Consider the following 15,345-nt stretch of genomic DNA (forward strand, 5'->3'; position numbering starts at 1 on the left):
GGCAGATGCTTAATGACTGAGCCGCCCAGGCGCCCCTGTTTACTAAATTTCTTTTTTTTTTTTTTTAAATTTATTTATTTGACAGAGAGAGAGAGATCACAAGCAAGCGGGGGGGGGGGGAGAGAAGCAGGCCTCCCGCCGAGCAGAGAGCCCGACGTGGGGCTCCATCCCAGGACCCTGAGATCATGACCTGAGCCGAAGGCAGCGGCTTAACCCACTGAGCCACCCAGGCCCCCACGGTTACTTAATTTCTTAGATTTGTTGAGCCATTTGAGAGCGAGCGCACACGTGCACACAAGCATGGGGAAGGGGCAGAGGGAAAGAAGCCGGGTCCGTGCTCAGCTCAGAGCCCAAAGCAGGACTCGATCTCACGACCCTGAGATCACGACCTGAGCCTAGATCAGGAGTTGGACGCTCAAGTGACTGAGCTACCCAAGCGCCCCTTAATTTTTTTAAAAAAGTATTTATTTTTAAGTAATCTCTGCCCCCAACGTGGGGCTCAGACTCCTAGGCCCAGGACCAGGAGCCGCTCGCTACACAGCCTGAGCCAGCAGGCTGCCCTGCTTTCCGGAAGTTTGCATGAGCGGTTTATTAATGGTCATTCAGGTCAAGATAACTTCTAACCTGCACTGATTCCTTCCTTGACCTATGGTTTAGGAACGTTTCCCTAATGCCCAAGTGAGGGGCGGCTGGTGCTGACCGGCCTCCCCCGGCACACGACGGCAAGGCTGCACTGTCTTCCTGCAGACACGCTGCTTTCTTGGCACAAGGATGAGATTTCATCCCCCACGGCCCTCGGTGCTGGCGGGGACCTGGCCCTTCCACTCAGCTCCAGAGCTGACCTCCCGGTGGACACGCAGGGACAGCGGGCATGCCTCGGGGAGGGCAGGGAAGCAGGGCCCTCTGCCCTGGACAGCACAGGCTCGACTCCTCAGACAGGGCAGCTGACGGGAACCTTCTCCGGGGCTTCAGAGACCTGAGCCTGACAGACTCACTCGTCCTGCAGGAGGAGCTGTGCCGGCCGAAGGTGCCCCCGTTGGGCTAGCACTCAGGAGGCTCCGAAACAGGGCACACGTCGTGAACCGCCTGGTGGCCCGGCTCAGGCAGAAGGTACGGCTTCCCCTTGACACGTGGGCTGGGCAGCTCTCCTGGCTGGAGCCCTTGACCTCTTCGTGCCTCAGTTTCCCTCCAAGAAGGGTTTATTGTGAGGTCATGTGTGGTCATGTGACGGCACCCGGGAAGGCCTGGGAAATGAGTCTGGAGCAAGGGGCCGCCGTGGCAGAGCACAGGGCCTGCCGTCTCCGCCGCCCCGGGCGGCTGCGGCCCAGAGCACGATGCGGGCCATGTGCTCCTGGCACTCTGGGGCCGGTCTGGGCGCAGGGGTGTGGTGGGAGCGCATCCAGACGCCTCCGCAGCCTGTGTGGGGTCAGGCCACAGTCATGCCCTGGGCCGATGCCCGCTGCTTCCCGGGGCACGCGCTGTCCCCTTACACGGGCAGCCTGGGCCACAACCCACGCTTTATTGCTGCAAATTCACCATTTCTCTTTTTTAGTGTTTTTTTCATTGTGGTAAAATATACAAACATGGAGCTTATAATTTTCAAGTGTACGTTCAGTGACATTAACTCCATTGGCAACACTGTGTAAGTGTCCCCACGGTCTGTTAGTCCCAGAACTTTTCCATCATCTGAACAGAAACCATCCCCTTCAGCACCAGCCCCCCACGCCTCCCCGGGACCCTCTACCGGGCACGAGATGGCAAGGCTGCCCTGGGGACCTGCGTCCTGCCGACGGGCTGGGTGCCTCTCCCGGGACCGGGGTCCTGCGGCAGCTGCCGTTTGCCGACCCACTCGTTTCCCTCGGCGCCATGTCCTCAAGGTCCGTCCGTCATCCTTGGCACCTTCTGAGACCTGAGGAATAGCCCGTTGTGTTCCCCACATGTGTGGGTTCCGATGGACACTCAGGTGTCCCCTCCTCTTGGCAACTGTGGATAATGCTGCTGCAAACGTGGGCTCCGACCTCGGGGCCCGTCCCTGCTGGCCGCTGCTCTGGGCACACGTGCGGGACGGGCGTGCTGGGTCGTGTGGTGCGTCCGCGGTTCGCTCTCCGAGGAACCGCCCAGCCGTTTCCCCATGCGACGGCCCCATTTTCTGTCCCCCCGGCCGTGCGTGAGGACCCCCACGGCCCACGTCCTGACCCTCGTGACCTATTTTCTTTTCAACTGCGGCCGCTGCGTGGCTGTGGTTTGCGTCTGCCCCGACGGCGAACGGTGTGGAGTGTTCTCTCGTGCGCTCACTGGCCGTTCGTGTGTCTTCTTCGAGAAAATGTCGATTCCGGTCCTCTGCCGTTTGCAGCTGCGTTGTCTGTCTCTCTGTTGTTGGGTTCTGACTGTTCTTTACGTACTCTGGATACTAGTCCTTTATCAGACGCACAGTTTGCAGAATTTCTCTCCCATGCTAAGGCTCCTCTTTTTTCACTTTCTTGATAATGTGCTTCAAAGCACAAATGTTTTTAGTTTTTAAGATTTTCAGTTTATTTATATTTTTAAATTTTTTTTATTTTTTAAAAGATTTTATTCCTTTTTTGAGAGAGAGAGACAGAGAGAGAGCACAAGCCGGGGGAGCAGCTGCGGGAGAGGGAGGCAGACTCCCCGCGGAGCAGGGACCCCGACACGGGGCTCGATCCCAGGGCCCTGGGACCATGGCTGAGCTGAAGGCCGACGCTCAATGACTGAGCCGCCCAGGCGTCCTGTTTTGCCTATTATTTTTAACTGCTTGTAATTTTGGTGTCATCTCGCCCTGGTGCCTTTTGCACAGAAATGGTTTTCACGAGGAAACGAGAAGTTCTCACATGTCCTTTTAAGTCCATAATTAACACAAATCCCACTGCCCTGTGTGCCCTGCGTCTTCCGTGAAACAGAACTGGCCGCTGGGCGGGGGCTGCTGCCGGTCAGGACGGAGGGGGCTCGTGGCTGCCGTCTGCCGCGGCGTGGGGACGGCTCAGGGTGCTCAGCCTCGCTGCTTCCCGGTCTGCCGGCCGCGGGGACATCACGCACGCGCTTTACAAAGGGGAAGTAAACGTTTAAATACAAGCTCTTAATTTTCTCTTGATGACCATAGCTGATAAGACTATCACGGGGAGAAATGTTCGCCTCAAGATGTGTTTTTGTTTGTTTGTTATTTAACAGGATCTCTTGAGCACGTGGTCACCTTTTTGGTGTGAATGTGACAAATTCAAAGAATAAAATATTCCCCAGCGAGTCCTTGTAGGACTTCTGGGAAAGGAACATGTTTCCCCTCCTGGGAATAAAATGGAAGCGAGTCTAGAGGGGGCGCCTTCTGTTCTGTTGCCTCCTCTTTCCTTCCTTCTATCAGCAGGAGGACAGATGTCCAGAGTGAGGGGCTGGCCCTGGAGCTCCGGCCTGGGACCTGCTCTGGGGGGTCTCACGGCCGACCTGGCATGACCAAGGCCAACCTGTCCTGGGGACTTGCCCTCCTGGCCCTCCGCTCTCTCTGGCTTGTCCGTTAGCTCCTCTGAAGCCCCGGCCTCGCCCCTCCCATGGCCCCAGCTCCCGTCTCAAGCCCTGGATTGCCCCCTCCTGGTCACCAGCATTTTCTACACTTGCTGGTTTCCGCCTGAACTGGGCTCCGGGGGAGCGGTTTCAGGCCTGGATTCTCCCCGGCCAGCCTTGGGTCCCGCGCAGGCCCTGCCACAGGCCCCGCAGGGCGCGCTGCAGGGGGCGGGCTGGGTGCTGGCGGGCGGAACGGCTGCATTCGGCCAGAGGCGGGAGACTGACAGACGCGTCCCTTGTGACCTTCCTGCGCATCGGGCGCGTGTGCCTGCCCTCCTGCCCCCCGCCCTCTGGCCTAACATTGCCCCCAAAATGGCCTCCCAGGTGCTGCAGCGACCCCTGGACGTGGACACCGTCCAGCACGCGCTTGCCCGTGAGGTGGACCAGGTGCACCAGCAGGTCTCGGAGCTGCGGAAGCAGGTGTTTGAGCTTGAGGAGCACCTCGGGAACAGGCCGCTGTTGCCCGCCTTGGACAAGGTGGCCCTCGGGAGGGAGGTAGGTGCCCTGTGCTGATCACTCCCGCCACTGCTGTCCTGTCCAGGGCCTGCTGCAGAAGTCCCGGAGTAGCCGTCGGTGGAGCCGTCCCGGGCTCCCCCCGCGGCTGGCTTTCCTGGTCAGGCCTGGTCTGTGGCCTCCAGGCCCTAGGACCCCGCCCCTTGAAGTCCACGTTGCCGTGCGGCCCAGTCGGTGAAGCGGCTGACTCTCCGTGTCAGCTCGGGTCACAGTTTCACGGTGGTGACATGGAGCCCCGCGTCAGGCTCTGTGCTCAGCGGGCGTCTGCTTGAGAGTCTCTCTCTGCCCCTCCCCCCAAAGTAAAGAAACAAATGTTAAAAAAATAATAATAATAAGTCCAGCATGGGAAAACCACACGCATGAAGAGGCTGTTCTGTTTCTTCTAAAAGGGAGTCCCTGCCTCTTGCTAGGAGGGCCCTGAAACTGAATGCGGAATTGGGCTTCTCCTTCGAGAGGACCCTTGCGGGTTTTCAGAGGGTTTGAGGCCACTCTGCGCTCGTGAGAGTGGGGCTCCCGTCCGGGCCCTGGCCCTCCGCACCTGGTGTCCAGCAGGCTCCGCGGCTGGTCCAAGCCATGGTTCTGAGCTGTGCAGAGAGTCCACAGCCGCCGTCCCCACGGATCTGACCCACGGCGGCTTCTCTTCTTACCAACGCCTGGGATGGAAATGCCGTCAGGGCACACTTCTGACTCTGTCAGTTACCTGTGGTGACCTGGACCACCTGTGATTATCTTTAGTGACCTGTGGCACCTACAGTGACCTGCGTTACCTGTGGCGACCTACAGTGACCTGCGTTACTCATGGCACCTACAGTGACCTGCGTTACTCATGGTGACCTGCAGTGACCTGCGTTACTCATGGCACCTACAGTGACCTGCGTTACTCATGGTGACCTGCAGTGACCTGCGTTACTCATGGCACCTACAGTGACCTGCGTTACTCATGGTGACCCCTGCAGTGACTTGAGTTCCCCGTGGCGACCTGCAGTTGTGACCATGCCATGGTATCTGGGAGGTATGGGGAGCTCTCTGGCAGCAGGTGTGGAAGGCGGAGCTGAGAGGCACGAGGGGGACCCGGCTCTAGGACGATGGCCAGCCCCGAAGGACCGGAGGGGAGGCGAGGCCCACTCCTCTCTGGCTCAGGAACAGCAAGAGGGTCCAGACAGGCCCTGGGACAGACAGACGGATGGACGGCTCAAGAACGGCCACAGAGGGGAGGCCTTCAGCAGTCACCGGGAGGCAGGACCCAGAATTGCCTGCACCGCCCTTAAGTGGACGTGGCCTGGAGAGCCAGAGCCCCGGCCCTGCACCAGGACTCCCGCTGTCCTGAGCTCGAGGCCGTGGGACCACTAAGCCACAGGCAGGCGGGTAGCACGTCTGCCTCACCCCGTCCCCAGCGTTCATTCCAGACGCTTCCCGTGCCCGGCCCGGCGGTCGGTGGCCCAGGGGCTCTATTCCCAGCCTGGCTCACAGATCCCACTCGCCCGGCAAGAGGGAATCAGGTACTTGGGCAGGATTTGAAATCAAGATGTTTAATTCTGCGACGGACGGGCTGGAGCTGAAGCAGCTGTGACCTGGGGGGGGGGGCGGAGGCACAGGAAATCCAGTGGCTGGTCACTATGCCCGATCCAGGCTGACCCAGGAAGGCCAGCACCTTGGCGGCCCGGGAGCCTTGGACGTCACCGGTGCTGAGACACGGGTTTCTGCATCTCTTGCTCTGCTGAGAGGAAGCAGGGTGCTTGGGTCCCCTGTGGACATAGGGAGACAGGACAGAAGGACACGGGCACCGAAGGGCCCCAGGCGCCAGCCACACGAGCAGTGGGACTCCCGGGCCTGTGCTGACCGGGAGAGGGAGGAAGGAGGGCTGGTCCCTGGCCAGAACCGAGTCTGCAGGCACGGCGGGCCCGTGCGCGCAGAAGCCATCCTGACTCACGGAGGAGGAACAGTGCTAGGACTCAGTGTCTCCCACGGAAGTTGGGGGGCAGCTCAGGGATGGGGAGAGAACAGCTTCCCGGGGCGCAGCCTGCGGACACCCCTCCACTGAGGGACGCGCTCCTCGCACGGACGCTGGTCCTGTGGGATCCCCGGCTGTGCCTGTAGGACACGACGGCACAGTGGGCGAGGAGTGCGTGTGGCCCGTGAGTTGGGTCAGTGTTGTGTCTGTCGTGGATTTCTGGTTTGCGCGACTGTGGTCACCGAGAGAAGATCCGTGTTCGGCAGTACGGACTGAGGCACGGAGGCGTCAGCGAGCACGAGGTCTCCGGCTTCCCGCCCGCGGCTCAGGAAGAAGCGACCCGTGTGGCACCGTCCTGGCGCTCCCGCGCGAGTCTGGCGTTCTCCCAGGTGGAGGCCGGTCCCCCACCACCCAGCCCAGGAAAGGGGCCCATGCGGGACTCAGAGCCCCTTAACAGTGGGCAGCAGAGGCCACTGCCGGACCAGCGTCTGTCGCGTCCCCAGTGACCTCCCAGCCCGGGGGACTGACGGAGATCTGCGGTTCTCCCCACGTCCCGTCCACGGCTCCTCCCTGCCCCTTGAGCACAGCAGGAGGGACACTCCGGCTCCACTGGGGGGCAGTGTTCACTGGTTGTGCCCGCAGCCTGGAACCTGCAGAAGGACTGGGTTCCCTGATGTCCCTGCGAGAGCCCCCCTGCACCCCCACGTTGGGCCATGTTCGGACGTTGGCCGCTGTGGAGTGCAGTTACCACCGCCCTTGGGAGCGGACCCCTCCCTCACGAGGACCCCTTCCCCTGGCCAGGATTCTGGGAGCAGCCCCTGAGCAGGCCAGGGCTGACGGGGCCAGCGTGGGGGGCTGCCTGGTGGGCTGGGTCAGCTCTCAAAAGCGAGCTTTCTCTTGCCTGCCTCCGCGTTTTGGGGTGCACAGTATCCTCCTCACTTAAAGTGGCACCGGAGACTCCCAACATCGTGTCCCCACTCGCCTCTGTCCTCCCTCAAGCTCTGTCCCAGCCCCTCCATGGGCCCGAAGACCCTAGTCACATCCCGGGTCCTCAGGAGAGCGCAGGCGAGGCTCGCCGGCCCCCGAGCTGTCAGGGGTCAGGGTGTGGGTGCGGAGCTATCTCCCGCTCTCCTCTGCTGCCTCACCTCCCGTCCTCCTGCCCGGCTTGCCCGCAGCCTGTGCAAGAGGCGCGGCTCCAGCCACCTGGAGGACAGCGGCCACCACATGTGCGGGCATCTACCAGCCCTGGGAAGGCGCACCAGGAAACGGGGCCAGGACAGAATGTGCTGGTCTGTTCCAGGGACTCTGGGCTGGTTCCTGTTCTGGCTGCAGCTTGTGTGGCCAAGATGGCCCAGGGCAGCTTTTCACGGGTGGCGAAAGAGGCCACCTGCGTCCCTTGGGGCCCCGGAGGCTGGCTCTTCCTGGGCCTCTGTCCGGCACACACGCATTTGTCTTCTCCGTTCTCTTCCTCCCCACGGCCCCCTCGTTCCAAACACCGTCCTGGTGAGTGGTGTCCGTCCAGGGACTGTGTGCTGGCCCGGCACAGGGACCCTGCTGCACAGTCCAGGTAGGAGAGAAATGGGGAAGGCAGGCACCAGCCTCAGGCTCTGTGTCCAGCCTCTGCCAGCCCCTTCTGCACCATGTGACCCAGTACCTGTGACCTGTGTACCCAGCCCGTAACCTGGTGTCCCACAGGGGACCCAGTCACACAGGCAGCCCTCATGTGTCCCTGGGACCCCTCAGAGACGCGGTGTGGGTTCCAGCCGGTTCCTCGCTGTCCTCGCTAGAAAGACACAGGCTTGGTGGGGGCCGCAGGGGACCAGGTGTAGGCCTGGCCCAGGGGCTCGTGGCCTTCATTCACCCCACTATAGAGGAGTTATCCGTGATGTGAGGTCCCCATCTCGCTGGCAAAGCTGCTCCTTATCCCTCCGTCCCCCGGTGCTGCAGACTCTGCCCCCACCCACTCGTGCCTCTCCCCGCTGGACAGCTCGTCTTACGGGCTGCCTGCCTACGGCTTCGTTCCCAGAGCCCCGCAGACCAAAGACCCACAGCGACTGAGGACCAGGGGCCACAGCCCCCACAGGCCTTGTCTGTGCCCCGACTCCAGAGGAAACTAAAGGAGGCCACCCGAAAAATCCTCCGCCTCTGCCTGGAGAAAGAACAGCTCCTGGAGATGGGGAACAGGCTCCGTGCAGAGCTCGGCCATCGTGCCCCGGGTGAGTTTGGGTGCCGTGGCCTGCGCTGCCAGGCGGTAGGGGCCGGGGGGCCGGGGGCCCTCCCAGAAGGCCTTTCTTGTGGCCTGCTCCCCTGGAAGGGGAGGGGAGGGGCCTGAGAGGAGGGAGGAGAGAAGCTGTGCTGCCCTGAGGGGGCATCTGGCCTGACTTCCCTGGCAGGCGGGAGGGAGAACAGTGGCTGCCCTTGTGGAGGGAAGCCGGGGTCAGGGGTCACAGGCACAGAGCAGAGCTTCATCCTGCTGGGTTGGGGCGGGGGGCGGAACGTGTCCATGAACCCGAGCCTGCGGCAGCGTCTATGACACTGTACTGTAGTGGACAGCGGTGGCCTTTCTGGGCTGCATTGTGGGGGGCACCCACAGCCGCCGTGCTCTTGGCTGCCCTGCCCGGACTTGTCGCTCGCGGCCGCCATGGGTCCACTGGGACGCGGCCTGAGACCACCGGCAGTGGCTGCCCAGCTGCCCCCAGGTGTCTCAGGGCCCTGGCTCCGAAGAAAGACAGCCAGACTAGAAAGAGGCATGTCCTCGTCCAGGCCTACAGCCCTGGCCCCGGCTGCCGCCGAGGACGCCGAAGCCCGGGGCCCCATCTGCTGCGTGCGGCGGTGCTCAGACTGATGCTGTCTTTGCCGGTGATGTGGTCAACACGGGTTCACTGCAGGAATGGTCATTTATAATCCTGTTCCACAAGCCAGTAACTTACCGGATACAGTCTCTTGATAAGCCAATAAGGAAGTAATATATTCCAAATTGATGACAAGTAAGCACACTATCGTTCCCTGCGGGGAGAGAAGGAAGGGAAAAGGTCCCGATTTAGCTGAGCTGCACCTTCCTCCCAGCGGGTCCTTGGAAGGGTTGGCGTAGAGCCATACGTGGAGAGCAAACGCCCAGCTCCCAGCACACAGCCAAGGTCCCCTGTTGCCAGAGGACCAGAGGCACCAGTGTTGGTGGACAAGATGATGTGCTTCACAGGGCAGCTGCGTGCTTGTCACCACGGCCGGCTGGAGTAGCCTTGCGCAGATCGAACGCGCTCAGTCAGCACCAAGAGCAAGCCCCTGGCCACGCAGCTCTCAGACCACGTTCCCCGGCAGTCCTCGCTGCCCTGTGGCATCCCGTTCCCCACACTGTACCCCCTCGCCTCACGTGGCTTCTGCCTCTCTGTGCTTTTCCAGCAAGAGCCTTGAGGTTGTGTGATGGTCAGAGATGAGGGACTTGGGGTTCCACCCACGGTCGATGAGAGACAGGCCATTCCCTCTCTACTGTCCATTGTCTAGAAGCGCAGGGGAGGTTGGAGGGCTGCAGACCCAGCAACGGTTCAGCTTTCGAAGTAAAGCCCAGGGCACCACAAAGGAAGCATCAGCAAAAAATGTTTCCTCTGTCAACTATGGTCTTAGCTTCCCTGGGCGCGTCCTAATCCCTGACGGAGGGAGCGGGAGGCCAGGCCTGTTCTTCACCCTCAGGACTTCCCTGGCTAAGCTGCATGGGTAATCGTAGTAGTTCTCGTTAGGTCAGTGTTTTGGCCTGAATACGAGCAGTAGAATTACCCAGTGCGTGGGGACTGGAAGGTGGGGAACTTGACGGAGCGGCCGGGCGTGCTGTGTCTATGGGAGGGAGCCTGCCGACCCCCGAGGAAGGCGGCTCTGGAGGCCTGCGTTCTTGCTGAGCGTCCGCTGTGGGCCCAGGGACCCAAAGGCTGGAGCAAACCACACGTAATGCGTGAAGTTAGCCCAGACGGCTCTTGGAGACCCCGGCGGGCTATCCACTCTGCCATGTAGGTGACGGAGGAGAGGCTGGTCCAGAGGGTTTGTCCTTCTGAGACTCCACCTCCGGGACACGGCTTGGTGGACCCCCAGCTGGTGGCGGCGCGCACAGCGGCGGCCGCGGGGTCGTGTGCCCGCAGCCCTGCCAAGGACTGGCAGTGTGCCTCGGTGCCTGCTCGGTGAGAGCTTCCCCGTCCCCTGCCGGGCCGCCGGCCGAGGAGGAAGGCTGATGGCTCGTCTGTCAGACACACTTCTAGACCGTCTTCAACCAAGTCCACTAAAAACCTTGTTTCTTTGGAAGGCCGCGCCGTCCGCCCTACCCTCCTCTCCCACGTCTGTCCTTCAGTCGGCGACCACGGCGGCTTTGGCATTTGTGGCTGTTTCTTCTCCGCTCTCCAGAACTCCACTCTGTTCTCCGGTCCTCAACCGAGCAGCACCCTCCACATGGGACCTCAGTCTCCTTGCGGTGCTACACCATCAGGGCGCCCTCTCTGGTGGCCCCCAGGCCCGAGACCTTCTCTCTGATTGGAGCCTTGCCTCTCTCTCCCTCGGCTCCAACGTTCAGTGAACTTCACTGTGGTCACTTGTAGCCAGCCTGGCCTCATGGCCAAGTATTTCAGTGAGTCACTCAACACCCCCACCCCCCATCCCATCCATACACATACACCCCCCCACGTCTGTGCACCCATCCACAAACCCACCATCCACCCATCTGTTCATCCGTCTGTCCGTCTACCGTCCCTCCATCCAACTGAGGAGCTGCCGCTGCATGCCAGGTGCTTCCTGCCTTCTGCAGTTTCTGCATCTCTGGGCCTCAGATCTGGCTAAACTCACTGATCTCTCGCCAGACCTGCACACGTCCTGCCCCACGGAGTCAGAGAGCCGCAGAGCCCTAGGGACTACGCTTGCAGCCTCCTCTGAAGGTTGGGCACACCTCAGCCAAAGAATGTTCCATGCTTGGGGACTTTGTTAACGGTAGACTTTGACTGTTGTCTCATTTTTCTCTACAGTGATTTGTTTGTGTGGACTTTCTGCCTCTTGTTGGCTCACTTTTAGTCATTTCCACTCCAGGAAACTCTTCGTAGTCTGCAGCCTGTGTCGTGAGTGAAACATGGTGGCCCATAGCACTGTCTCCCACGGTGGCTGTCTCTCCTCATTTTCTAAGACCTTCGTATGAGCGGTGGTTTAGGATTCAGTCCAAACTGCCTTTCCCCCATCAGCTGTGCACACATTACCTCAGTTCATCTTTGCAACAACCCCAAGCATAGAGAAAGGCTTCCCTAAATAAGGTTAAAAATTAAAACACCCCCTAGGCAGTGGAAGCCAAATATCAGCAGACAGGATGTTACTTTTTTTTTTTTTTTGAGATTTTATTTATTTATTTGACAGACAGAGATCACAGGTAGGCAGAGAGGCAGAGAGAGAGAGGAGGAAGCAGGCTCCCTGCTGAGCAGAGAGCCCGATGCGGAACTCGATGCCAGGACCCTGAGATCATGACCTGAGCCGAAGGCAGAGGCTTTAACCCACTGAGCCCCCCAGGCGCCCCAGGGTGTTACATTTTTAAAGGCTCTAAGGAAAAGACATTGTAAACAAGGATGAAGAGAAATGACAGGCTGGGGGAAGTGTCCATGACACGCCTGGCAGGTGAAGGGGATCGACACCGAAGCAGGTGTGTCCAGACCATGTGTGGGGCCCAGGAGAAATCCACAGGGCTGAGGAGGGTGCGGGAAACACACAGCCTCCTCAGGAGCCTGCGGAGGCCATTTAAGTCCGTACTGAGTTTGAATCCCAGCAGGAGAAGTCGCCAGCAGTGTGGAGGAGAACAGAAGCCGGCGAGAGCAGATTGGCTCTCCCTGTCCAGTTCTACAGTGTTGGTACCCTTTGGATCAGCAGTGCTTCTCTTAGAAGCATGTTCAAGGCTATTGCTTTTATTTTTTAAAGATTTTATTTATTTATATGTCAGAGAGAGAGAGAGAGCGCGCACAAGCAGGGGGAGCAGGAGAGGGAGAAGCAGGCTCCCCGCCGAGCAAGGACCCACACGTGGGACTCGATCCCAGGACTCTGGGATCATGACCTGAGCTGAAGGCAGCGGCTGGACCGACTGAGCCCCCCAGGCGCCCCCTCAAGGCTGTTCTTAGCAGCATTTTGTTACCATGAGGAAGTCATCGGGACCGGCCCAATCGTTCGTGCTTGGCACTGGAGTCCAGAGGGGGCTGCCTCCGCCTGGCCTCAGACCTGTCAGAGCTGTTTTTCCCCATTAAATCCCAGTCCAGTACGGATGGTCCTTCAGCCGCCGCAGGAAGAAGGCAGCTGTTCCCGGGGACCACAGCCCCCACCCTTACCCCATAGTCTGTATCATTTTCTCCCGAGCCCGCGGCAGGGTGCGGACCTCCGGCCTGTGGACCCTCCTGTGCACATGCGGCCTGGATGCAGCGGTCCGCGAAGGAAGTGTGCACACTCGTGTGTCTGCACAGCAGATACGCCGGCGGGTTGTGCACGCGCGTGCGTGTGACTGTGCGGCCGCGGGGGCCGCAGGGACCTGTGGCCATTTCGGTTGTGGTTTGCGGAGGGAAATCGTGAATGAGACTTAGGGAGTTCTCTCCCAGACCTCCTTGGTACCTGCAGTTTGCAAATACACCAAACGCTCTTCATCTGGTCCCTTCGCGGAAGGCCATCTTCCCCCAAAAGCTGGTGGTAGGATTTCTACTCTCCGTGGAAGTGCTTAGACCCGGTGGCAAAGGCTTTTGGCAAGACTGGTCTGTCTGCTTTTTTTTCCACAAAGACCATTTATCTGGTTCGTGAATACATCTGCCTTATAACCCAACCGTGACACAAATATCTTATCATCATCTGACAACGAATAACGCCAGCCGGCCCAGCCGAGGTGGCGCCAGGAGGCTCCGTCCGTCTGGACGTGTTTCCAGGTGCTTCTCAGCCCCCTCAGCGGGCCCAGTCCCGCCCGGCATGCCCGACCCGGGGCTCTCCTGCACCCGCCCCAGGGTGCATCTGCCCCCAGCTGCTTCTGGGGAGGGCCCCCCATCCTCACAGGGAGCGGGTGCCCCAGTGCCTTCGCTGGCCTGAGCTCTGGCTGCCCAGTCTTCATCCCTCGTGCCCGTCCCACCCGGGTCAGGCTCCCGGTCAGGCAGGCCTGGGGCTCTGCACCGACGGGCCGACGGCATGTGGGCCTGTGGTCAGGCTGCACTGGCCCTGGGCCCGCTCCGGCAGCCTGGTGTGGGGGGCCCACAACTGTGGGGCGGCCGTCCCGAGGGCTCACCCCTCACCGCTGAGGCGGAGAGCGCACACCTCCCGCCGTGGGGCCTGTCCCTTCCCGCCGTCCTGCGAACCCTGCTGCTCCCGGAAACTTCCGCCGCCCACACCCTCTGGATCGCGGGTGAGGCCTCCAGAGGTTCTTTCCGAGGGTCTCCGCATCTAGCACTGCTGTGAAGACTCGGCGTTTCAGAGCAGTTTTAGGTTCAGAATGCCTCCCGCAGCCAACATCCCGCCACACGGCCTCCGTGGTCACAGGCCACGAACCTCCCCACACGTCATCGGCACCGAGTCCACACTGACAGCTGGGGTCCTCTTGGTGCTGGACGTCATACAGGTTGGGACAGGCGTGTCACACACATACCCGCCACGGGACTGTGGGTGGCCTCGTGCAGAGGAATTTTACAGAAATCCTCTGTGCTCTGCCTGTGAGTCCCTCCCCTCCCTGGGGGCCCCTGACCCTTTCACTGCCTCTGTTCTGCCTTCCTCCTGGGGTCACACAGATGGAACCAGGGAGCAGAGAGCCTTTCATGTCTCCTTATCGTGTCATTTTCCTGATGAAGTTTGTGTTCATGGAGAAATGACTTGTGGGGCGCTTAGTCAGTGAAGCATCTGCCAGGGTCCCGGCTCGAGACCCGCACTGGGCTCCCCGCTCAGCCTCTAGGGACCTGGCTGTAGTTAGCCGCTAACCCACCAGTGCTTACTGTGTGAATACGAAAATCACTACTCATGTTTGTTATTCATTATTACACGTGCATCTAAGATCCTGTTGTAAAACTACCCCAATGTGGAAGCAGAGATGTTCAGTCATGTTGTGTGTCCTGCTTGACTGAGACTCTTGCCGGGCTGGCTCCTGGACACCAGTGTCTCCCACGTGGCCGTGGCACAGGGGCAGCGCACATGCTTGTTGTCAAAAATGATTGTATTGTGGGGCGCCTGGGGGGCTCAGGGGGTTAAAGCCTCTGCCTTTGGCTCAGGTCATGATCCCAGGGTCCTGGGATGGAGCCCCGCATTGGGCTCTCTGCTCGGCGGGGAGCCTGCTCCCCCCCCCCAGCCCACTTGTGATCTCTCTCTGTCAAATAAATGAATTAATTAATTTTTAAAAAAAGATTGTATTTTGACCACTTTCTAGAATGATGGCTTGGCTGGAACAAGAACCTGGCATTTTCTTACAACCTTTTTTAAAGCAAATGTCCCGGTGTCCTCAGTCGGGGCCCTGTCCTTGGGGAGGGCCTCCCTTTTCTCTCTGGCTGCCTTTCTCCTGTGTTACTGGCTGGTGTCTGGACTAGATCAGTTTGCCTTAATTTTCCCTGCTCAGGAATTGGTTGGTTTTCTGAAATCTTAAGACTTATGGTTGGTTGGTTGTTTTTCCCATTCTTTGAAATTCTCAGCCATCGTTTCTTTAAAGACTCTTCATCCCATTTCTTTCTGACCTCTTCTGGAGATCCCATCAGACCTGCTGGAAGCCCCTCTCCCCCTCCCTCACTCCCTCCCCTCCTTCTCTCCTGCCTCCCTGGGGTTCCCCAAAGGAAATGTTGGGAGCCAGTGGATGGATTCCTGTTATCTTTATAAGGAGGTTACATATTGTGTTTGTTCATTTCTTTCATTGGTTTTTGGTCTTCCCCTGATTTCTTTAACAGTTGCGTTATTCTTGTTTAGGGATCGCGTCCACATCTGAGGGCGGCTGTGGCTGGGCCTTGGGGGTCTGGAGGGGCAGCGTTGTTGGTGTGATTAGCTTCCAGATAGTCTGCCGCTATGCACCGAGTTTTCTGGTTCACCTGAGTAGTTTAGGACAGTTTTAGAATTTTTTAGTTATTTTTAAACATGTGTTGAGTTTTACTTTTAAATCTGTTTTGTTAAGCAGCCTTATCATACATACTTACTCACATTTTTTCTAAATTTGTGTGTGTTTGTCAACTTGAACTGCCGAGATCCATGATTTTGTGTTGAAATCTTGGTGCGGCTCCTGCGTTTCTGCCAGTTCCCTTCCCTTCTTCCCGCACTGTCACTAGGTGTGAAAGAAACTGCTTCCCACTGTGCGCCGTCCTTTCTGATGT

The 15,345-nt window shown here is 59.4% G+C and overlaps 1 protein-coding gene across 7 annotated transcripts in view; it reads left to right on the forward strand.

The window, feature by feature from the left end:
* Positions 1-15,345, forward strand: part of CCDC57 (coiled-coil domain containing 57) — a 90,265-nt gene that overhangs the window by 37,876 nt on the left and 37,044 nt on the right. For all 7 annotated transcript variants that reach the window (XR_006384488.1, XM_044247171.1, XM_044247176.1 and 4 more), the window contains 3 exons: positions 1,007-1,110; positions 3,895-4,065; positions 8,061-8,250. Coding sequence is in view for 6 of the 7 variants with exons in the window: in XM_044247171.1 (XP_044103106.1) it covers positions 1,007-1,110; positions 3,895-4,065; positions 8,061-8,250 (465 nt within the window). In the remaining variant the exon portion in view is untranslated. The remainder of the gene's footprint in view (positions 1-1,006; positions 1,111-3,894; positions 4,066-8,060; positions 8,251-15,345) is intronic.

The sequence above is a fragment of the Neovison vison genome, chromosome 5 (assembly GCF_020171115.1).
Source record: "Neovison vison isolate M4711 chromosome 5, ASM_NN_V1, whole genome shotgun sequence".
Classification (NCBI taxonomy): Eukaryota; Metazoa; Chordata; class Mammalia; order Carnivora; family Mustelidae; genus Neogale; species Neogale vison.